At 38.3% G+C, this 24,644-nt stretch overlaps 1 protein-coding gene across 1 annotated transcript in view; it reads left to right on the top strand.

Annotated features, from left to right (window-relative positions):
• Positions 1-24,644, top strand: part of PIEZO1 (piezo type mechanosensitive ion channel component 1 (Er blood group)) — a gene marked incomplete in the record, with an annotated part of 131,609 nt that overhangs the window by 81,477 nt on the left and 25,488 nt on the right. The window contains 15 exon segments of the mRNA XM_072422653.1: positions 8,871-9,131; positions 10,903-11,014; positions 11,099-11,277; positions 11,796-11,944; positions 12,472-12,663; positions 14,369-14,460; positions 17,235-17,395; positions 18,549-18,725; positions 18,905-19,030; positions 19,240-19,440; positions 20,236-20,440; positions 20,521-20,625; positions 21,452-21,605; positions 22,190-22,433; positions 24,059-24,155. Of these exon segments, the coding sequence (XP_072278754.1) occupies positions 8,871-9,131; positions 10,903-11,014; positions 11,099-11,277; positions 11,796-11,944; positions 12,472-12,663; positions 14,369-14,460; positions 17,235-17,395; positions 18,549-18,725; positions 18,905-19,030; positions 19,240-19,440; positions 20,236-20,440; positions 20,521-20,625; positions 21,452-21,605; positions 22,190-22,433; positions 24,059-24,155 (2,455 nt within the window).

Below are 24,644 nucleotides of genomic sequence, written 5' to 3'. Positions count from 1 at the left end.
TACGATCGTTCGTAGATATCGTGCAGGATCGTTCGTCGTTCGTTTTCCAACGATAATAATTGGAAGTGTGTACGTAGCTTTAGTTTCTATGGTCTACAGGATCGTTTGTCTTGTCACTTGAACACGGCAGCTGTTGTGGTTTTTGATGGTAATGAAATTATATACTTACTCAAAACAATGTTGCATTTACCTGACCACTTCTTCATTGCTTAGAAAAAGACAATTGAGAAATTCAGATTAAAAGAATCTGCATTTAAGAGGGAATATAAAGCATTTTTAGCGACCCCTGGATTTAGTTCATACTATTGTTGTACTGTTCATATAACTACCACTGTTACTGTCATACTGCAGGTCTCTAGAAGGATCAAACAATTTGCAAGCACTCCTAACTGCACTCCTAACAGCATTCCTAATAGCTAAACAGTCACAGATGAGGTGCATTGTTTTTAATGAGTAAGAGAATGAGGCATGAGGACAGAGCATATGTAATAAGCAAATATGGTTCCCCCTATTAACATATGTAATTGCAAACAATACACAGAACTACATTGATGACATTATTTACATCATGTGATATTGATATGGTATCTCATTTACTTGTAGATATAGTATACAAGCTGATGTTGTGTGTGTGTGTATATATACTATATCTAGAAATAAATGAGAAAACGATATGGTCCCATTAAGACTTCTGCAGACATGTCCAGAACTAGCCTTACAACCTGTCAGCCTGTCCTAACATTTTTACCCAAGAGTCACCTTTGCAGTAAATATCATATCTTTGGAAAACTCTTTTATACAAATTATTTGAGTTGGTGCAAAAAATTATTATTTTCAGATTGACAACCTAAAAAGATAATTGATATTATGCCAGTGAGTCTGATTAGTGGTGTTGGTCCAGGAACAATGCAAGCACCATTAAAGGAAAGGTTTATCAGTCACCGCTCAAGGAACCTCCAGCAAACTCTGGACAAACTGTAAAGTTATATGGAACCCTGGGGGAGATTGGCTGGTTTAGAAGGCCAGTCCTATATGCTATTTGTGTGTGTGTGTGTATGTGTATGTGTATATATATATATATATATATATGTGAGCTCTGAAGATCTGAATGTAGTTGACATTATCATACCTATAGACTATAGAGAACCCTTGTAAGCTTACTCATTATTTTTTTTTTTTATTATGCCAACAAAATTAAGAAAGGAAATAATCTAATTAGATTTTCCTTATAAATCTGCAGGGAAGGGCAACATGACGACAGTTTCTCTGAAGCATTTCACTTCTAGGTATTTGTCAGGAAATTATGCCAAATGGCGCTAGAAGTATAGAAGAGTGCTTCACATGGGTTTTGTCATGGAAATTATTCTGTAATATTTGGGAAGGAATTGCCATTTACTTACACTGATGTGTTTGGCAGCTTTGATGCAGAGCTGGCCTTTGTTGATACCTGTCTGTTGGAAACTCTGGGTTGCTAGGAAAGTATATTATAACGCCGATGTTTTTGGGGTTATTTGTCCCAGACATTTTTTTTCACTGCCATGAAAATTTATTAGGAAGACTATTAATATAGTGTTCTATCTAAAGATATAGAGATGGTGGATTATGTTAAGACTACATTCTTTTCATCCACAGGGCATGAGTAGATTGATTTTATGAGCATGAGAAAATGTAAACCAACTTCCAGGTCACCAGATCTCAGCCTGAAGAGGTTCTGGAGCAATGCCCAAAACCGCATTATCCACCAACTTTATCAGAAAGTAATCTGATGATGTATTTTGGAATCATACTGTCCCTTTATTTTCATCAGAGCTCTGGTCACTTGTAGAATTTGTGCCAAGGGGTGGTCAAACTCTACCAGTGGTCATTGACAAGGTGAAGCTGTACTCGCCTTGCAGGCAATACTTTTTATTGACTTAATTTATCTATATTTACAGATGCAAGCTTTCAGGGAAGTTAGAATTTTAACTATACTTAAAGCTTGAATCTGTAAATGTAGTTACAGATGTACAGTTGTGCTCGTAAGTTTCCATCCCAATCCAAATTAAAGGATAAAGCATAACAGAATAGCACAACAATTAAACAAAACATGGTCTAAGGAAAATAATGATGGTTCTTGTTAAAGTTTGCATACCCTTAGTTTATAATATATTGTGCACCCCATTATTTATTTTAACAAGGGGAATACAGTCTTTTTTGATAGTTCCGGATAAAGCCCTTGATGTTTTTTAGGTGGTAAAACTGACCCTTTTTGCCAAAAGGCCTCCAGGTCCTATAAAGTCTTGGGTGAATCTTGCATGAATTGCACATTTAAGATCTCCCCAAAGTGGTTCAATGATATTGAAGTCCATAGACGGCTTTTGCAGCTTCAGCACCTTTACTTTTTTCTTCTGTAGCTACCGAAGGGTCAACTTGACTTTGCCTTTTGGATCACTGTGCTGTTGGAAAGTGCATTTCATGTGCAGCTTCCAGGCTGACGAATGTAAGATGTCCTGGTAGTTGTGGTTGCAAACCTCAGTGTTTCCTCCAGTCCTTTTTAGCTGGGTGACCAACCTTAGCACTTTTTAGCCACCCAGCTGTCTTCAGACAACCCCTTAAGCTAGGTACACACTTCCAACAATTATCGTTAGAAAACAAACGAGAACAACCGATCAACGATTATGCACGATTATACTTGAACAATCGTATTGTGCACAATTCTGTACATGCTGTAACTATACAATCGTTCAAATATAATCCACCAATAATGTACACACGCTAGATACAATCATTTGAACGATGCAGGGAGTGACATGTAAAGGAGAAAGTGTATTGCAGAAACATGAATGATCACTGAACACTGGACTGTACACACAATAGATAGTGAACGATCGTCGGCCAAACAGATCAACGACAATCCTCGTTCGTCGGCGTTGTTGGTCACTTTTTTAGAACGATTTTTGGTCAATCGGTCGTTCGGCCTCCATTTCCAACGATAATTTTAGTACGTGTGTACGCAGCTTAAGTGTGTTTTGTGTGGAGGAAGCTGTAAGTGAGTATGGTTAGCTCTGCTGGAAAATGAGGGAATAATAATACTTTGTATCTTTTCCACTCCCCATCTTCTGGTAGCAGAACTGACAAGCTGCCATCTTTCACTGCAAGCTTGCTGGAAAAAAAAATGGTGCATACTAAGGCTGCCTACACACATTCCTTAATTGTTGTTGAAAAGGACTGAAATATGCATGAATGAGCGATGTACATACAGCTTGTATTACGATCGTTCATCGTTTATGAATCTGCCATGATAGATTCATGACGATGTCTGACGAGCGCTGTACACACTCCAGATTCTTGTCTGACTAGCCCTGAAGCCAATTTTGTGTGTATGTAGCCTAAGGGGGTGGACATAACAAATTTGAGTATTGGGGGGCAGTGGAAAATTACTATAATTATAGGTATTACTGGACACCTATGACATAAACAACTTGGGAACACTAAAACATTAAATTTGTTGTGCTTTACCAATTTTTTTACCTCTTAATTTTTTGACAACCTGGTAACGACTTTCCCTGGCTGGAAAAAAGTTTGTGGGAAGAACAATAAACTTGGAAACCCTTAACTTTCCTTTTTCTACAGGTATGTATCTGTGGCAGCATTTTTAGAGACCGCACATAGTGAAATGTTCATGTATATGCAATAGTTTTTATATTGCCCTGCAATCTGTTACAGTATTATAGGAGATAATTTATCTGAATATTCCTAGTGAATACTGGAGCACTGAGCTCACAAAGTCCTTTAATATAAATGTTTACTTATCTCAAGTCCTTATACACACTTCACCATGACTTGTGTATTATAACATTATGTATTGCTTCACTGTAGCCGGTGTCTGCTCTTTGCTTCCATGTGACAGGTGTTAACATTATGAGTGTTTAACTCACCACCAACATTTCACAGATGCATGTCCCAATATCTACTTATTATTCTAGAATGGATTTAAAGCATCAGTCCACCCAAGCGTAATGTTTAAAGGGATATTACGCTGACTATTTCTTCAGGTAATATAAATTTGGTCTGTAATAAATTCCTAATTATTTGTTTACCTGCATATAGGTTCATATACTCCTAGATTGTAAGCTCTTCGGGGCAGGGTCCTCTCCTCCTCCTGTGTCACTGTCTGTATTCGTCTGTCATTTGCAACCCATATTTAATGTATAGTGCTGCGTAATATGTTGGTGCTATATAAATCCCGTTTAATAATGTTACTGATAATATACAGATGATTGTCTCTAGCAGTCATCTACATCCTTCAGTTTTAGTTGGAAATTTTTTTCAGGTGCATTAAAACATAATGTTATAGTTATTTCACTTTTTGTATTTTGTATCCACAGCAGCAATAGTTTGAGTTGAAAAACTTGTCCCCTGCTAGCTAACTACACATTCTTTCTGGGTAAACAGAGGGCTTTCCGCAGTAGTTTGACACGCACCCTGTTGTTCTTTGATGCACTCATGCTACCTGTTTATTGGCGAACTCAGGTGAATCAGCAGTGAGGTTGTCAGACCTCTTTATAGAGATCATTACATCCTCACAGATTGCAAGGGTTGTATTCTTTAGCAGAAGGACTGCTAGAAGGACAAAGCCTATTCTGCTCAGGCTGTGACTGTTCTTTTAAAGAAGATAAACTGTATAATTTTGTACACCTATAACACATTTTAACTATTTGACATTTTTTTTTATTATTACTATTAATAATAATATTAATAATAATAATAAAAAACAATATTTATATAGTGCCAACATAATATGCAGCGCTGTACATTAATTAGGGGTTGCAGATGACTGACAGATACAAACAGTGACACAGGAGGTGGACAGGACCCTGCTCTGAAGAGCTTACAATCTAATAGGTGAGGGAAGTATCACACAATAGGAGTGGAGATGGAATGGTGGGTAAGTAGTGACGGTTTTAGGAGACAAAAAAAGATGGGTAGGCAGTGTTCTCCCCAGAAATTTTTTTCAGCCGGGTGGTAGGAAGCTGTAGCCGGGTGGTAAAAAAGATTTTTAAGGTACACGTGGAGGCATAGGAAACTGAAACTGTAGGTGCAAGTGGGGGACACTTGTGGCTAAACCTTTTTAAAATGTAATTAGTATGGCATTATGAGAACATAAATCTCCTCCTAGCAAAGTTTGCTGCCTGCTCTGTTACACATATCTGTCTGCATCTTACCCCAATCCCCAATTTCTCCAGAATTAAGAGGTGCAGGGAAACAAAAATATAGTTGGAAGTGGGAGACACGTGTGGCGATCACCTTTCATCACCATGGCATCATTACAACATTAAACTGCCCATCACAATGCACTTCCTTGTTACACATGACTGTAACCTTCCTGTACCACAACCTCAATAACATTTAGTGGGCAGAATTCATTTTCTAATGATACCATAGTGATGAAGTTTTAGGGGATGTTAGTCACAGATGTTCCCCACTTGTACCTATATTTTTGGTTTCTTACACCTCCCCATTCCCCAATTGAGGTTCAGAATGTTAGATAAGTGGACAGGAATGTGTAACGGGGCAGAGGATCCCATTTTAATGGGCAGAGTGTTTTATGTTCTAATGATGCTGTAGTAATGAGATGGTAAGAGGAGAATGTGCCCACCACTTGCACCTTTATTTTCAGTTTTGTACCCCCCATCCTCAGAGAAATTGGTGTACAAAGAAGAGAAGCAGACAGTAGTTTCATAGGTATATATTTATGACAGGTAGGTATATATTTAGAATGCTCCTTGCTATGTTAGTGGCTCCGGGGTCCCCAATTTGCACTTTAAATTTAGGATTTCTAGTTGCACTTTCCTCTGAAACAGCAACCCCAAAGTTCAATTTTCATAACTTTTTACATTTGTAACCCCCATATCTTAAAATTCTTTGAAGCTGGGGGGCTGAAATTGTAATAACTAGTATCTATGAGGGTCCCCTGTACACCCTGAAAATTACAGGTCATTGTGACATACAGTTTAGGAGATATGGAGGTTTGTACACAAAGCTGTGAGGATGCGGAATTCACACGCAGAGCTAGAGGTGGATACATCTCACAGGCAGAGCTCATGCTATGAGATGGGGGTGGGGCTGCCTGTGTCTCCTTCACATGAAGGCTGAACTGTGTGTGCTCACCTCTCATCGGCAGCAGCAATCCTCTGAACGGATAACACAGAGCACAGATGGCACAGAGCAGCCTGAGATCTGTGCATGCGAGGATGAGAGCTGCCGAGAGCTGGGCGGGGTATTCAAATCAGCCGGGCGGAGCAACCGGCTAAAAACCTCTGGGGAGAACTATGGGTAGGCAACTTTGAATTAGCTAATTTATTCTGGGAAGAAATCCTTTATATTCAGGTTTATTAAATAGGGCCACTGGACCTGATTTCATAAAGCTCTCCAATGGAAAAGATTTTCATCAGTGATGCTGGTTTATCCAGCAAACCTGGAATGGATTTCTTAAGTCATTTGTTAGCAAACGTTTTCAATCCTGGACTAGATCTAGGTTTCCTGGATCACCTAGATTCACTGATGAAAGTGTATACTCTCCGGCTTTGGAGAGCTCCAATAAATCAGGCTCATTATGTCTTAAGGCAGCGGATAAACGTAACATTAACTTGCACAAGGTTTGCTCTTTGCATTCAGCATTTCACATAAAGGTGAGCAGGAACAGCAACACAAATGCTAAGAAGGAAATCTCGCTACTGGATTCACTAGGACATATTGTCATATGGCATATATAAAGTCAAGTCTGTTTATCATCCCAAAGAAATTACCATAAAGTAATTCTTATTTCTGAATGCAGTTGATCAAAAGTAAAATATATCGAATGCACAAGCAAAAAAAAACTAATCGGTCAAATTAGAAATTTCCTTTCATTGTAAAAGTAACTGATAGTTTTTTGTTTAAACGTTAATTTTATTTCTATTCAATTGATTTTTGGAGTATGAAGTACATGTACCTATCTTGGTGAATAAGTGCAGTTTATACTTTGATTACAAAGTATCAATACTAAAATACTGCCTGTGCATAGATTATGGTGCATGGTAGTACAGTCAGATGGTTTTTAATTGTTCAAACAATCCAATCGAATCGAAGTTGATTCAAGTTGAAGGGTCAGCTCTAGCCCACCAAGCTTTATCCATGACTGAAATGTTGTTTCTGAATGGAATAACCTTTTACATTTCCAGTAATTTAATTATATCTGATCAGTAAAATCATTAGGGGATGCAAGCTTGTAAAACTCCTAAAGTTAACATAATAAAGTGCTTTGAGGCTTCTCCTTCATCCTGTTTACATTTAAATTTAATTGGCCACTTAGCTGAGTTTTCTAAAGGCTCTGATGGAATATAAAATGTAAATTGCCATAACAGCTCTATAAATATATTGTTTCTTGAACATTAAGCACCTGAGGGGCAATTTGTAGAAGCATCATAGAATTGTGTTTCCCCCTCACTCATTCACTGAACAGCAGCTGGTAGATCTATAGGCCAGCTTGTTTGTTTACATTCTGGCAGTGTCCCCAGAGAACCAGAGGCGAGGGGAAGAGGCAGCGCTCATGCTTACAACATGCCATACAGAACCCAATAGTTTCCAGAGTGCCAATTTCTAAAATATTAAGAAGAACATCTGCTCCGTACAGCTGACCAATCAGAAGGGTGGAATGGCTATGACATCACTGCACGCTTGACAGCCCTGTGGAATGTACGTGGTGTAGGAGGAGGTGTGTGTGTGGATAGACTGGACTTCACACAAGCATAGCTCTGTCATAACCTCCACCATGGATAAGAGATGTATTTGGCATAGTCCTCTAAGACAATGGCTCCCCCGTGTGTTTGGAGATGCTTTTTATCATCTTTTTGTATTGCAAAGTTTAATATGGTAATATTATGCCATCACTTCCAACACAAAACTCAAAGCCGTAGACTTCAAAAAAGGTTTGCGCCCCACTGGAACATTGACCGCTACATAAGTTTATTACTTTTTTCAACTTTAAAAAGATTCCTGTGCTTGCATCATCTACTATAACTCTTTCCTCGTTCTCGCTGTTCCTTACTCTCTCTCAATCTTTCTTCTTCTCTCTCTGTTCCTTTCTCTCTCTTTCTTATTTTTTTCTCTGTTCCGTGCGCTCTCTCTCCCCTTCTTTCTCTCTTCCTCACGCTCTCGCTCACTCCTTCATTCTCTATTTCTTGCGCTCCCTCTCTATGTTCCTTGCACGCTCTCTCCTTTTCTCCCTTCTCTCTCTCTGGGCCTTGCGATCTTTCTCGCTCTCTCCTTCTCTCTCTGTTCCTTGCACTCTCTCTCCTTCTCTCTGTCTCTGTTCCCCGTGCTCTTTCCTTTTCTCTGTCTCTGTTCCTTGCGCTCTTTCTTTCTTCCTCACGTTCTCTCCTTCTTGCTCTCTCTCATTCTCTTTCTCTGTTCCTTGCTCTCTCTCCTTCTCTTTCTCTGTTCCTTGCTGTCTCTCCTTCTCTCTCTCTGTACTTTGCGCTCTCTCTCGCTCCCTCCTTCTCTCCTTTCTGTTCTATGCGCTCTCTTTCGCTCTCTTCCTTTTCTTTCTCTGTTCCTCGCACTCTCTCTCTCTGTTCTTTGCGCTCTCTCTCATTTTGTTTTCTCTCTCCATTTCATTTTTGTTTGTTTTTTTTCTGTTTGTATTGTCTGTATTTGTTGCTATTGAACACAATACATTGAAGATGAGGCTAGGGTACCCTTGATGTGAGCTGCCTCAGCAAAGCCTTTGTGCTGTGAAGATTGTATAGTCTACTTTATAGATTTGAGGATTATAGATTTGTGTTTTTTTTAGTTATTTAGTATTGATTTGAATGTTTAGATAAATGATTGTTATTGTTTTAATTTTACAGGTTTGGAGTATCACTTATCACAGCTGGCTGACCTTTGTTCTTCTTCTCTGGGCCTGCCTGATCTGGATGGTTCGAAACCAACGCCAGTTCGCCATGCTGTGCTCCCCTTTCATACTTCTGTACGCCATAACACTCTGCAGTTTACAGTATGTCTGGAGCATGAACCTGGAGAATGAGCTGCCCACACGACTTGGCTTCATGAGGTTGTCCCAACTTGGGCTGGAACGAGCTCCTTACCCCTGCCTTAATCTCGGAGCAATGGTACCTCAGCGTTTCTTACATTCATAGTGGAGCCACAGCCTCAAATCTTTTTGCAACTAATTGGTCCATCTGCAAAAAAGTAGCATTATTCACTGTATTGCCATAGTCTAATGAATTAGGGTTTTTAATATTCCTAAAGCAAAACCATAATGTAAAATATTTATTGCAGAAGGGACAGAAAATGCCCCTCCTGCAATAAAATAATTGTACCTGTCTGTTTCAAAGTTCAAATACACCCACCTTTTTCTGTGTTGTGCTTGACAAGGTTCAGTTATCACTAGACCACGATACAAAAATGCAGTTTAAGCACGTCTAACCACAAACCCCATAAGGTCCATGGTCACCCGTCCACATGTGTTTATGCAGCAGTCTTTCACCTTAAAGTGTAAACGGTCCCTAAAAATGAATTCCTCCAATATGAAAAAGTTTGCACACACCATGTAAATAATTTTCTAGCATGTATGAGCGAACAAACCTTTTTTTTAATAATAGAGGCAGTGGGTTAAGGCTATATTTGCATACATCACATCACTTTTATGTGCTATTAGTTTATTTTCATATTCTAAGTACAGTATAGCAAAATGCAGATTTATTATGAGGAATATAGGAACGTGCATCCTTACATTTACTGCCATATAATCTCTAGTGCTCCAGGGTCTGAGCAGCTTGCAGTCATCAAGGCAACTATGTTTTTTTTATATTATAGTGTGCTACATGTGAATGAGAAAGTTGAATATTAGGTATATATACTGTAGATATTGGAGGCACATTCTGGCTTACAAATATTGTGTATGACCTTTGTCCCTGGACTTGTTCTTGCTCTGTTTTTGCCTTGAGATTTAACCATGGGGGGCAATTGCAATTCTGGAATAACACTACCAGCTTCCAGGTTTTAATCGTAGGCACCACTAATAGTGAAACATTCGATTGAGGGATTAACATCTGATGAAGCACTAACCTTTGATCAGGGCTTTACACTTATACTTTATGGCCAATACTTCGCCCCCCCCCTATTTTTAATACTTTAACAACATTTTGTTAATAAAGTAACATTGGGCCATTTAGGGAGGATTGTCGTTACAACTACTTCAAATATTGTCAATTGAGACCAATTTAATAGGGTGTACATACTTTTTCATATGACTGTGTCTGTTCCCTTGATATGTGTAATATCAGATTTAAATATAGATTCTAAAGAATAGATGTTGGTTCAAACAAGAATCCAGTGAACTTATTTATCCTTGTGCATTGTCTTAAATAGTGGTATTGGCTCTGCCCAAGTCACCTCTGTGTACTACAGAGTATGATATGGAGATGAATGTAGGACTGTGTTCTGTAATCCCAACACACATCTTGCTGTAATGATTTTTCACTTGGTGAGCCTACCAGTACCTGAATTTCTATCCTGCAATTTTATAAAAATCTGATAAATAAAAACAAAATCTGATAAAAAATGTTCTATCCTTGAAGGCAGTGAACTGATGTTGTGCTGGTGGGCTCCTTGTCTTTCTCATACAATTGAAGTTTTGCAAGTTATGCCTTGGCTATTGGGCTAAAATGAAGAATCCTTCATTGCAGTCCATGCCATCCCTCCATAATATAGACTGCTAATCTAATGTGTACATTTGTCCTTTTTTAAATTTAAGTATATAATATGTTTTAATGGCCTTAGCTCCAGCTAAGATATCTGTCCATATTTGTCGTAGTAGACATTGGTGAATCGCAAAATAAAGTAAACACAGTTTTCGGGTCTCCCCTTTTTCTCTTTTAGCTTCTTTACACTCTGACATTTTGGCTACTTCTTCGTCAGTTTGTCACTGAGCAGCTTCAGAAACGTAAGAAGGTGGGCTCTTCTTTGGAGGAGGTGATGGTTCAGGAAACTGGTGAGTTGAAAGATCACATCTATACCCTACGCTATTTAAAGACAGGTGTATTGATATGATGGATATCTTGGTGTGTCATTGCAGGTCAGCCTGCAGAGAAGCATCTGCTGAAGTGCCTGGGGGAGCAGGTGATGGGATTCTATGCCAAATACTGGATATATGTATGCGGTGGAATGTTTATAGTGGTTAGCTTTGCAGGACGGCTGGTGGTATATAAAATCGTATATATGTTCCTCTTCCTCCTTTGCCTGATCATCTTTCAGGTGAGTCAAGATATATTGCATGGGATCTCTATTACAATCAACTCTCTATTATTCTGCAAAAGTAAGAGAGAACTTAATTTAGAGCCGGTCCTCATTTTGTTATAGTTGAAATGGCCTTTGTGTAGTTAAAAGGGGATCACCTTTATTTATGTGCACCAATAGAAAACGGTGTCAGCACACAACAGCTACTAGTGTGTGTGTGTGTGCGTGTGTGTGTGTGCGTGTGTGTGTGTGTGTTCGGGGCAAATCGGCTGCCAACTAGCCAGTAAAATCTGGCCAAATCTTACTTTCTGTCCTGCTGACAACACTATCACCAGACAGGAAGTGAGCAAAAATCTGCAACAGTCAAAAAACCTGAATAAAATATGACCGGGGTTCTAGCCTTATTCTTCTTTTCTTAGCTAAAATGTGGAAGCAGTGCCCAAGAATAAACACATAAGTTTGCTTTAAAAAGAAATAGTGATGGAAATGTTTTTTTCACCTTTGTTTGACCATATGTTTTGTCCTCTTCTTTTTAGGTGTATTATGCACTCTGGCGAAAGCTCCTAAATTTTTTCTGGTGGCTGGTGGTGGCTTACACAATGCTGGTCCTCATTGCCATCTACACCTTCCAGTTTGAAGAGTTTCCCATCTACTGGAAAAATCTGACTTCCCTAACAGATGAGCAGTAAGTGTCCTTGCCATTAATTGACCGAGTACCACATGTTTTCCCCCCCCCCCCTTGGACAAGTCTGTTTTGCTGTTCTTTTTGGTTTATTTGAATTTTTTTAATTTGGGTTATGTCAGGGGTCCCCAAAGCCGGTCCGCAGCCTGTCTAACAGGTGGGCCAGGGGCAGGGTCCTCTCCTCCTGTAACACTGTCTGTATGAGTCTGTCATTTGCAACCCCTATTTAATGTACAGCGCTGTGTAATATGTTGGTGCTATATAAACCCTGTTTAATATTATTAATAATATGGTCAGGTTCAACTCTTTCCTTCTGCTCTGGTGGTTGGTGAATCTCCTATCTTTGTTGTGATACGTTTTGACGTTTTAATCTCAAAACATCAGCCCAGCCCTTTTTATCACATGTATGTGTTCAGAAAAGAAAAGAATTCATAAGGGTCCTGTCAAATTGTTAGATGCTTTAGTGTCCTTAGCTGTTCAATTTATAAGTTTTTCCAACCTATTTTTATGCTTTATTTTCCTTTCTTTAGGTTGGGTGCATTAGGACTAGAGAAGTTCAGTGTGTCAGAGCTGTTCACCAGTATCTTCATCCCTGGCTTCTTTCTCCTGGCCTGTATTCTTCAGCTACACTACTTCCACAAGCCTTTCATGCGCATTACCGATCTGGCAAGGGCATCATCTTTGAGCAGTACTGTACAGTACAGTACTCAGCATACTGGCAGGTAAGTCTATGTACGGTTGGGGTTCCTGTGTTTATTTTGTAGTGTAAACAGTAAATTCGCATAATATAGAGAAGCAGCATACTTACATTTTAAATACAAGCATGATGTTATTGTATATTTTTCTGTGATTAAAAAATACCAAAGATTTTTATTTTATATTGCCTAGAACAATACAGTAATCTTTATATAATTGTATTTAGGACAGATATTCTCAATCAGGCTTCAGTTAAACTCTTGGGTTTTTCAATGGTTTGCAGTTCTATAGTTAGTGGTGGGATGGTTCTCCAGAATACAGTAGCCACCAATGTAGGAGACTATTGCTCAATGACATAAAATCTTGAGGGTCACACAACACTCACCACCAATGTGGGGTTCTTAATTTAGTGAACATTAATGGGGTAAATTCCCACTGATATTCTATTCATTGTAGGAAGCGAGGAAGGTTTTTGTTATTGAGCACTTTCTTAATGACAGATAAAAATCTCTACACCTAAATAATTAGTTTTCCAAAACAGATTTTTTAGTGTACCATCATGTAATAGCTGAACTTTTGCAACAAAATTCTAATCCTAAAAGGGATATAAACCAGTTGGGTTAATACAGACTAAAATGAAATTATGTGGTTGTAAAGCGGGGACAGTGGGACAGATTAGAACTATTACATTCTATGCATGTTCATAATGTCATCTGCTGAAAGCCATGACCATAAAATTAAATTGCGTAAATTATCTGTTAACAATTCACAGAGTATTAGGCTTTGTACACACGCTCAATTAATGAGTTTGGAAGCAATCTTTCACGATCATTTCCAATGACAAATGACTGAAAGATGAACAAACGTGTGCCGTACATACAGTGCCATTCTGTTGCATGTTTAACCTTGGAAAATAAAGTGCTGCAATAGAAAAGGCCAGTTTGTGTTTTTCAGGTGTACTAAATACACTTGATCATATGTGGTCAGATAAGTTTCTCCTGTGTGCTCAAAGAGGTTATCAAATAACTCAGATTTGCAATGATATCCACACAGTGACGGTAGTATGTTAACTGTATTTTGAGCATTTATTTTGTTTCATAGGACATAATTGGCCTATCTGTTGATTTTCTTGCAAATTACAAAATCACCTTGTGTTACACATTAACCACCAAATATAAAAGGTGCTTCATCCATCTCCAGAAGTTTCCCAGAGAACTCATGTTACACTCAGAAACTGGACAATTGCCTGTAATTCTCAGTCTGTTTATATAGACTCCTGGCCTCAATACCTGGCGGGCTGAATATAAGAGCTAGGAACAGGCCTGCTGTCATAAACCTGGAAAGCAGGATAATGCTTTGTACTTTAGGAGGATATTAAAAAATAAAAGGAAATGGGTATTTCTTTTTGGATTCTTGTATGGATTACCTTAGCTGGATAGAACAGTGTGTGCAATCCTCACTTTTTTGTGTATGTGTATTAAAGGATATTTAAAATACAATAAAAAGGCCAACATACCTACCTATGTACCGATGATATCAGCAAATAATATTAGGTTACCATGTAAACCTTATCTCTATATTATCTCTAGCGGTAAAATACATTATTTGTGTTAAGGATCTGGTGTTGGTTGTATGGTGAAGAACTCAATGAATGTATATTGCAATGCTGTGAATGTATATATATATATATATATATATATATATATATAGTACTGTTTTTGTGTTTTTTAGTGAGGAACCAAAAGTAGAAGAGGTGTCTGATCCTGGTGGTAGTGAAGTGGAAAATGAAGAGGAGATTGCTAAAGATGAATCTGTTTATGGAGGTGAGAGCTGACATGTCATTGCTGACCTTCTCCTGAATCTTCTATTTGCCTGTCTTTCTTTGTTTTTAGGTTCTAATAAATGACTTGGAATAAGCCTACACCAAATTAAGTCCATGCTCGTTTCTGGTTTAGTATATGGAATAAGTTTTTTTTATCTTCTTGAAAAGAGATTCTGACAACAGTATCTCCATAATTTCTCCTACACAGATTTTATGTAATTATATTTTATAATTGCTGTGATATTCCCCAGAGTGTTCTGCAACATTCTTTTCATCCTGGGGATTTTTGCATAAGAGTATTTTATCTAATATCTAGAATACAGCTTATTTGCCAAGTAAAATGTACTGTCCTTAACAAATGAGGCTGAAATAATTTATTGGTTGGATCTACTCTATTCTACCTATTATTTTCCTCATATTTAATTTCAGTCTAATTTTAGTCTAAACTACAAGACAATGGCTGAACTGTTTTCAGTTTGGTCTGAAAACTTTGTAATTACAGGATGTAATGTTTCTTCTTTTTTTAAAAGATCTTTTTTTACCACCTTGATATAATTATAAGAATTTGTCATGGCAATTAACCCAAACCCTTGATTTTAAAAACATACTGTTTATTTTCCAATGTAGAATAATGGGAAACAAAATTATAAATAATGGAAATTTGTTGTCATACTTACCTGTATTTTCCTTACCTGTAAACTCCTCCTGAAAGCATGCACACATGGGTAAGCTCTCCACAGGACCACTTTACCAAAGCAATAAAAGTAACCGCCCTCTGCCCTGCAGGTGTTCAGTAACAAGCTCGGGGCAGAATAAGGGAGGTAAACATGCTGTCAGGAAAAGTTTTCAGGAAAGGAAAAAAACAGGTAAGTAGGTATGACAACAGTTTTCCAATTTCCTGATACTCCTCCTGACAGCATGCACACATGGGATGTAGCAAGCAATATAATAAAGGAGCAAAGAAACTAACAAACAATGCCACGGAAACCAAGTTACCCTTTAGAAAGAGCCACCTGCCAAATAGAAGCCCCACGGTGGCTGAAGCTCCAACCTATAAAGCTAAACGAATGTTGGAAGACTTTCAGCTGGTTAGTTACAGATCACTTCAGTAGATACTTCTGTAAATTAAGTCTATAAGGTTGCCCCTTCCCTATTTGAATGTCTGTTGACTTCCTGCAACAGAATCAAGCCCTCATGATGTAAGTATACCACATGGTATTAAAAACCATGCAAAATCTGTAAAAGATACTGCTGTGCTCCATAAAGGACTGCTAGAGAGGCTAACTAGAAGATCCGCAACTATAAATCATTGTTTCTGGGTGGGTAAATGGAGAAAATCTTCTCCATTTCCATGATAACTTTTGCGTTAGAGTGATACACAGGATACCTCTTAAACAAGACATTCAATGATAGATGCATATACATTTCAGGAAGATAAGTGGCTTTGTTCCAAGAGGGTGCATAATTCTGAAACCTTGCTTGTCATGGTCACAGAAAGTCAAGCATTTTACCTTCCAAGTCCATTTTCTTATTGAGCAGACCTAGACTGGATGGAAGGAAACTTCCCTGAGAACTTGTAGGACCAGAGGAAAGTCCTATGCTGAAAATAATTACTTTACTGAAGGTTTCAGTTTCACAACTGCTTTGAAGAACTGTCACCGCAAAAGACTTTCCATTCACTTGGTGGTTCTGGCGGCTGACACCTGGACCTAAGCAAGTTGACCCCGAGTTCCTCTTCCGAAGCTGAATGCAGAACATTCTGGAACTTGTGCTGGTGATGGTTAACCAAGAGAACCTTGATTTCTGCTATACAAATAAAAACATTCTACATATTGTGGCATCTATTTATGAATGTTTTTAAGCTTTGAGCATATCTGCCACCACAGAGAAAAAACAAGTGCTAAGAGCCTCTGCCTTCCAGCAAGTTGGCATTCAGTCCCGGGCACTCAGGGATAGAATGCTGCTAACGGCCTTGGAAAAAAAAAAACTTGCCTTACTGCTCACCTACCCTCAACAAAGAGCTATGTAAGCTCCATATCACCATACCCTCGGCACCAGAGTTCCCAAAACTTGATGGATTTACCATCTGCTTTGGGACTTCCCCTCGGAGAGGCTGAACCGGGGGAGGACGGGGGAAACAAATGCTTGGTCCTGTAGCAAGGACAGAAAAAGAACACCTGCAGGGCAGAGGGAGGTTACTTTTATTGCTTTGGTAATGTGGTCTTGAGGGGAGCAAGGAGCCAACCTATGTGTGCATGCTGTCAGGAGGAGTATCAGGAAAATGGATTAAAGGTGTACATAAACCCTATCACTATATCATTGAAACCTGTTTATGGTTTTTGTTTATTAACCATAAAAAATATCTGTTGATCTTATCATCAGAGGACTCCCAGAGCCATTATTGCTTTTTTTTCCGTTTACTTCCTGTGTGGTTAGCAGGACAATAAGTCAGCAGACATGGTGACAAAAAAGACAGTCCATAAGAAAGAGTTAGAACATGCATAAGAATTTTATTTCTATATATATATATATTTATTTTGGAGGTTCTCCTAACTTTCTTTATTGTTACTGAAAAAATAGTAATTTGAGGAAAAAATATCAATCCTGTTTTGCATAGTTTGCATGTAATCATCAAGTTGAGAAGCCAGAGCTCTATACTTCACTTGATGCTTCTTTTGGCTCTTGATATGTCTCTGATTAAAAAAAGACTCATGCCTAATAACACTGTGATCAGGATTTGGCTCTCTAAACTATCTTTTTTGTTTTCTACCCCAGGAAATCTTAGCAAGTGGGATCTGGTTTCTCAGCGTCTCACCGTCCTCTTCAACAAGTTCTCTGAACTCCTGCTCCGGGTGCAGGGATTCCTGTGGCGGATTTTGGAGCTTCATGTGGTGAAACTGGTGGCCTTGTACAATGTGTGGGTGGCTCTGTTGGAGGTAAGCTGAACAATTAACATTTGAACTGTGCATGATGCACATACTTCTCCAGTAAGCTTTAACAACGTCTGTTTAGAGAAGCCAAGTTGAGCTGCCAATGCAAAAACAGCACCACCTTCATGTTGAAATTAACAGATCTATGTGAAAGTTTATAAGTAGTAGCCCAGATGGTAATTATGTTCAGTAAGTTTATTCTCTTGTAGTTGCGTTTGTCACAATTTCTTCCAGATTGCAAAATTTCCTAAAAAATAAAGCTAGTTCTGTGAAAGAGACATCAGTAAAATATCTGTGGAGTTTTTTACAGTGACCTACAAAATAGCTGAGATGATAAACTTCAGCTAATCCTGTACTTATGTAATGACCAGGCATATTTTCTAATGCTTGATCTACTATTTATTTGGCCATTAGATGCCTACAAAGGTTCTTAGGTTACGTACACATGTCAGATTATTCTCGACTGATAATTGCCTCTGGCATGTGTACAATGCTCGTTGTTCATGAGTCCATCCTGGCAGATCCACGTATGATCGTAATGAAAGTAAGGGGAGAGAATGCAGCAGGGAGCCGTCATTCTTCCCCCTCCTCTCTCCATAGAGCAGAACTATGCTATATGTACAGCGCTCGTTCATGCATCGTGCAGTCTTTTTAATTGTAAAGCATTGTAAAAGATTCTTTCCAATGACAATTATTGCACGTGTGTACGCAGCCTTAGTGTTTAACGTGTGAGTGTATCTGTACAAACTACTATCAATATTAACTACTTTTCCTAGTCCATGCTTTATTAGCTAGATCTGGTAATAGTTGGGTAGACACATATCAGCATGAAAAAGATTTAAACAGAAACCGTATTTTTAAGGTGAATCTGATTCATCAACTAAACAGCCAAAGTCTTTATGTCTTCTTCTGGCTTAGAAAGTTTGCCTTTGCAGACCGGAGGAATTTTCTTTTGAAACTCTTGTGATATGGTTGTGTTTTTTGCATTTGTATTTATATATAGTCAAAGTAGACGGTCTTCTGTATTGCCGTTTCACAACTGAAGTCCATTAAAGACTTTAGAAATTAATTAGTAATAGTTTATTTCAGATATTACATAGTGCTGATAGGAAAATGTGGGTGACAGCACAGTGTAACTTAATGTTTTTAAACCTTACAGGTTTCTGTGATGAATTTCCTCTTTGTTATTCTGTGGGCATTTGCTGTCCCGTTTTCACGCTTCCAACACATGGCATCAAGTCTATGTACAATTTGGACCTCCATTATAATTGTATGTAAGATGTTGTATCAGCTGACTATTGTCAACCCAGAGGACTACTCCATAAACTGTACTCAGGTGAGTCGTTTAATATTTTACTGCACTGCAGAGCTGTGTTTCCAAAAGTAGAGCATGCACATAAATGGGGGAGAGGCACCTAGCCAGCCAAGATTGGGAGGTGAAGGGATACAATTAGTGCTATCTGGAAATTTCTATGACTAAAAAAAAATGTTTTAATGTTATTATTGCTATTGCAGCCTCTTCCAAATGGCACCAACCTCCTGGAGGAAGAGATCCAGAATTCAGCATTGTATCAGTCACCAATTGATCCTGCTAACTGGTTTGGAATACGCAAAGGTTATCCCAACTTGGGTTACATTCAGGTAAACCAAAGCCTCTTCTATATCATGAAACATCTACTGAATGACCATGCTGTCAAATAAACATAAACTACCCCCCCCTACTTTTTACAACCCAATGCTCAGTTTGTTTTTCCCAATGAATGTTGATGTTGGACAGATAAGTATTACATATTTTCTTTAAATAAAGGTATTTGTTTGCACGTGCTTATTTGTCTGATTTATCTCTTTAGAATCACCTGCAGGTCCTTGTTCTGCTCGTATTTGAAGCTATAGTTTACCGGCACCAGACATTCTTTCGCAAACGCTACCAACTGGAGGTGCCTCGCAATCAGACCGTCTTTCCAGAGGTTTGGAGACAACATCTCGATCAGGGTCTTGTAAAATGCATCAAGTATTTCATTAACTACTTCTTTTACAAGTTTGGCCTTGAGGTGAGTCCTGCAGAGAATGTAAATGCTAGCTGTATTTTTAAAAAAATCCAGTTGTATTGCTGTGCAAATTTAATTTGATTTGAAAAAGCTTGTTGTTTACCTGTAAATCATTTTTACATTTTTGATAGTCTTCCCACTGTCTAACCAGTTTCTACATGCTTTTGCACTCTATGTGGTCCTTGTATGGGATAGCATCTACTAAAAGCAGGAAGATGAAGGTAGAATCCGTATTAGGTTGGCTTGTATGCCATCACCCATCTTTGGCTGCATGCAGACATACTTATCAATATTAAGCATAAGACAAACCATACACCAGCCCTTTACTAGCTAGGTAGCATTTAAAAAGTATTTCTGAACCAAAATGCTTTCAGAATAAATCAAATTCACTTACCAATTGAACTTAAGCAATTCTGAATTGAAGAACAAGAAGTTGGCAATAAAAAGTCATTTTCCTCCTTTAAAAGAGAATTGCTCCTTCCATAGCTGGATTTAAAATGACTTACCTGGTATTATGGCCCATGCCTAGAAGTTTAGGATCATGTGTAGTGAGTTGGATATATATGCCCACTCTTCCTTCAGAAGTGGCTGACTACACAAAACGTTCTGTATCTGCTGCTGACCCAAGAAGGCCTCAGGGTGAAGAAACAAATAGAGTGGCTAAGTGGCCTACACTAAAACCTTTTCAGGTCCTTTAGACCAACTTGATGCAATACCAGGATATCACATACATGGTTAATAAAATATTTTTTCAGCATTTTAATAATATTGAATCATACCACTCTTATCTGATTTTAGATTTGCTTCCTATTAACTGTGAATGTGATTGGCCAAAGAATGAACTTCATGGTGATCTTCCACGGATGTTGGCTGATTGTGATTCTGACTCGACGTCAGAGAGAAAAGATTGCCAAGTTGTGGCCCAAATATTGTGTATTCCTGGTGTTTTTCCTCCTGTGGCAGTATCTGCTGTGTTTGGGCATGCCACCTGTGCTCTGTATAGGTAGGACATCCCCATTGCTTTTGAATTTTATGACCATTACAAAGCTTGTAACTTGACATATTACTTTTTTTACTTTACAGAATATCCCTGGAGGTGGGACAAGATTGTTCCCGTGAATTCAGCTCTAATAAAATGGATGTATCTTCCAGACTTCTTCACGCCTCCAAAAGCCAACGTTCTCATATGTAAGTGGCATGGGTCATGTGATGACAAATTCAAATCACAAACTGCTCAGCCACTCCAGTTGGTTTGCTTGCCCTGCCCTACTAAAGTGTTCCTTTACTCATACAAAAAAAGATTTCTTGTACTAGGGGTCATTTATCAATGTAAATGATTTTAAATAGTATACATTTTTGCTCAAACCCTGCACTCAAATGTGAGCTGTGCTTGACATAATCCAGCATTGTATAGGTGACAACTAAGCATTTATTGCTCATTCTCCCTTTTGGAGATTTATCATTATGGTTAAGAATATGCAGCCAATTTAGAAGTTGTTCTTTTTGCTCACAAGAGTTGATGCACTCCTGACCCTTTACTTGGGCCAAAACTGGTTAACTTGCAAAATAATATTATGTAGTCTAACGGAAGGAGCGGCAGGGATCCCTTGCTATTCCTATTGTAATGCATATCTGAAAGTTACTGGGTTCATTAGGCAGTTTTTCTTAAATATTACCACTTCTATTAAGCAATTGCTATACAGTAACTATGACGTTTTTGTCCACTACAGTGCTATTAAGCAACATAGCCTGGTCAAGAACCCTGCTCTTGCCTGTGGTTGGACATAAAGGGGGTATTAGTGAGGTAATCCTTGTGCTCTTTCATTGTGTAAACATTCCACAAGCCATCAAAGCCTTCATTGTCTTAAAGAGCTGGACTACAAACAGAACTTGTACCGTGGACCTGTCCCTTGGTCCCATCTTTTTTTGGTTTCGGATTCCTTTTGTCATGTTCAGGAGTTCTGGCAATATTCAAATAAATACATTCATTTCTTCTTTGTTCATGTATCTTCAGATGACTTCATCCTTCTGCTGTGTGTGTCACAACAGTGGAAGGTGTTTGATAATGAGAAGAAAGAAGAATGGTACACCGTAGCTGGGGAGAACACAGAGCAGATAGAGTTTCCTGGTTCCAGACCTAACCTGGTACCTAACTTCATCAACTGCAGGTAAATCCCTTCTGTTCTAAAATCCTTCTTTGTTGACACTTTAAAAGGTCAGTCCACACAAAAAACTATATGCATGTTGGGGCAGACATATTTGTGTTTCATAGGCAAATGCTGATTTCAGTACAATGCTGCAGTGCTGTACAAAATCATGCTGCTTCCCATAATGCAATCTAAGTCAGCCAACTATTAAGAAGCAATGCAATACTTCTGTAGCTGATACTATATCCTAGCATTTGTTGATAGACTCACTGGGCCACGGATTTGTAGTTCTAGTAATAAAACTACAAATCAATATATAAAGCCAAAAACTACAACGGTTTTTAAAATGCAACATTGTAATAATTAATGCATCCTTATTATATTTTTCAAATCAAAAAGAGTACATGAATTTGGCCTGGTATCAGTCTTACAGTCACTGTACAGCAGAGTTTAGGGAGAGGGAAAGTGAGGCATAACAAAGATCCATCCCATAATGCAATAGGCCAAAATACAAATCTTTTTTGTCAGGAAAAACAAATGCTTAATATGTGTTTTATTTGTGTGTAAATCACGGTTACATTTGACAATAATATTTGCCATTACAGGTCATACTTGGACATGCTTAAGGTGGTGGTCTTCCGGTATTTGTTCTGGTTTGTCCTGGCAATTGTTTTTGTCACAGGTGCCACTAGGATAAGTGTTTTTGGCCTTGGTTACTTGATGGCCTGCTTCTACCTTCTCCTGTTTGGCACAGCCCTCCTCCAGAAACCATTGAAGGCAAGGCTTGTTTTATGGGACTGTCTAATCATCTATAACATCACGGTTATACTCTCCAAGAACCTACTGTCGGTGAGTTATTTTATTGAGGTAACATTTCAGTAATTAAAGTTCTGTGGTTTACATTGACATACCATTATGCAAATGTTATATGTGTTTTTTTATTATTTTCCAAGACTTAGGATAGACTTCCATGGGAGAACCTGGGTGATCTAGCAGACCTGCAATGGAGTTCCTAAAAATCATTTGCTGTTGGCAAATGTTTTTAATCATCTGGAGCAGATTCTTTCCAGGTTTGCTGAATCACCCAGGTTCTCCCATAATAGTCTATATCCTCCAGTCTTGGAGTGCTTTAATGAATCCGGTCCCATATGTAATTTATTTTAAGTGACAAAAGTGGAGAATAAAAAAAGGTGAGATGAGAACTCAAAAACAAAAAAACGTGGATTACCTGGAGGTTCACACACGCCATTTAACCTCCTGAGCGGTTCATTTCTGTCCAGTTTTATATGTCTAAAAGCGGTACATTGTTTTTCATAAAATTGTTTTTTTACAGTATAATATAATAGAATGAGTATAATAAAGTTTGAAAACATAATCATGTCAAAATAATACATTTGAAAAAAAGTATTTTTTTAATTTTTTTTAAATAAATAATATATTCATACTATTATATTATACTGTAAAAAAAATGTTGATAAAAAACAATGAATATAAAGTAGGAATCTTAGTGGTGGTTGAAGTTTACGTATACTGGATGTCCTAAGGGACAATGTGCCAACCCTTAAAAATTATGTAAGATATGTAAATAACAAAGGAGAGGAAGGGTTTTTTGGCAAACAAAAAAGTATTATATTCAATGATCATTGAATACAATACTTTTTTGTTTGCCAAAAAAACGCTTCCTCTTCTTTGTTCTTTATATTTTTTACATTAAAAACAATGTACTGCTTTTACACAAATAAATCCAATGTATTACATTCAATACAGTTATTTTGTAATGAATGCAATACAAATAGATTAGAATTTCCCGCCTGGCCCTGAACGGAACATCTGCACGCACCAACGTCACTGGGAACTCCCATCAGGTGCAGAAGACGCTGGCCGGAGGAAGAGAGAAAACGCGAAGGCTGACGCGGGACGCCAGCGGATCAGGTAAGACTAGATTTACTATCTTTTCCCATAGGTTTACCTACCCCGAGTGTGACTCGGGGTTACCGCTTCCAGCATCTTTTTTCTACCCCGAGTAACACATTCGAGGTTATCACTGGGAGGGGTAAAGAGGAACTAAACCACATTTATACTCCCCCTGTCTCGGTTCCATTTGCGGGGGCCCCAAGCTTCTTCCTCCTAATGATCTTTAGTCATCCAAATTGGCCAGGCTGGGAATGGCATAGCTCTTCTGTCCCGGCAACTGCAGGAGAACGATCTCCGAGCAGGACATTGTCAGGTAGCCATGAGAGCAATCATGCAGGTAAGAAGCTTATTGCAGAATAACTGCCTGTCTTTCTACAATAAATCCTTGCCTGGTCACAAACATTTAAAGTGGAGCTTTAGTTCAACTTTAATTAGTTAAGTTATTTTTCCCACAATGGAATATGTGATCTTAGAAGGTGGCAAGTTACTTTTATACTACACTATCTGTGCTGGTGCAGTTTGTAATGTAAATCTTTGTCTGGATTTTTTTTATCTTCCAGCTTTTGTCTTGTGTATTTGTTCAGCAAATGCAAAACAACTTCTGTTGGGTGATTCAGCTCTTCAGCCTTGTATGCACCGTTAAGGGCTACTACAACCGTGAGTATGGATATTATCAAATAGAGAATTTAATGTGTGCATTTTATTATTTTTTTATTTAAAAAAAACATGGGCTTGGTGTGCAGTTACATTATATCAGCCACTATTCTACTGACAATGATTTCTACAATATTTTCTAGTGTCTATGGGAATGTGTGGCCATAGAGATTAGAATAGTTTGGAAGAGGAAACCTGGCTCAACAAATTCCAATTCTGTCCTAAGGTTTTCCATAAGGTTGAGGTCAGAACTCTCTGCAGGGCTTTTTAGATACTCTTTTCTAAACTGTTCAAACATTGGGTCTGATTTAATAAAGCTCTCTGAGGATGAAGAGGATACACTTTCATCAGTGAAGCTGGGTGACCCAGCAAACCTGGAATGCATCTGGTCCATGACCCAAAACATTTTTTCTTACAAATATCAAATGACTTTTAGGAAATCCATTTCAGGTTTGCTGGATCACCCAGCATTACTGATGAAAATGTATCCCC

The sequence above is a fragment of the Pyxicephalus adspersus genome, chromosome 9, assembly GCF_032062135.1.
Source record: "Pyxicephalus adspersus chromosome 9, UCB_Pads_2.0, whole genome shotgun sequence".
Taxonomy (NCBI): domain Eukaryota; kingdom Metazoa; phylum Chordata; class Amphibia; order Anura; family Pyxicephalidae; genus Pyxicephalus; species Pyxicephalus adspersus.
The sequence above is the reverse complement of the archived record's forward strand: the minus strand, read 5'-3'. Positions and strand labels throughout refer to the sequence as shown.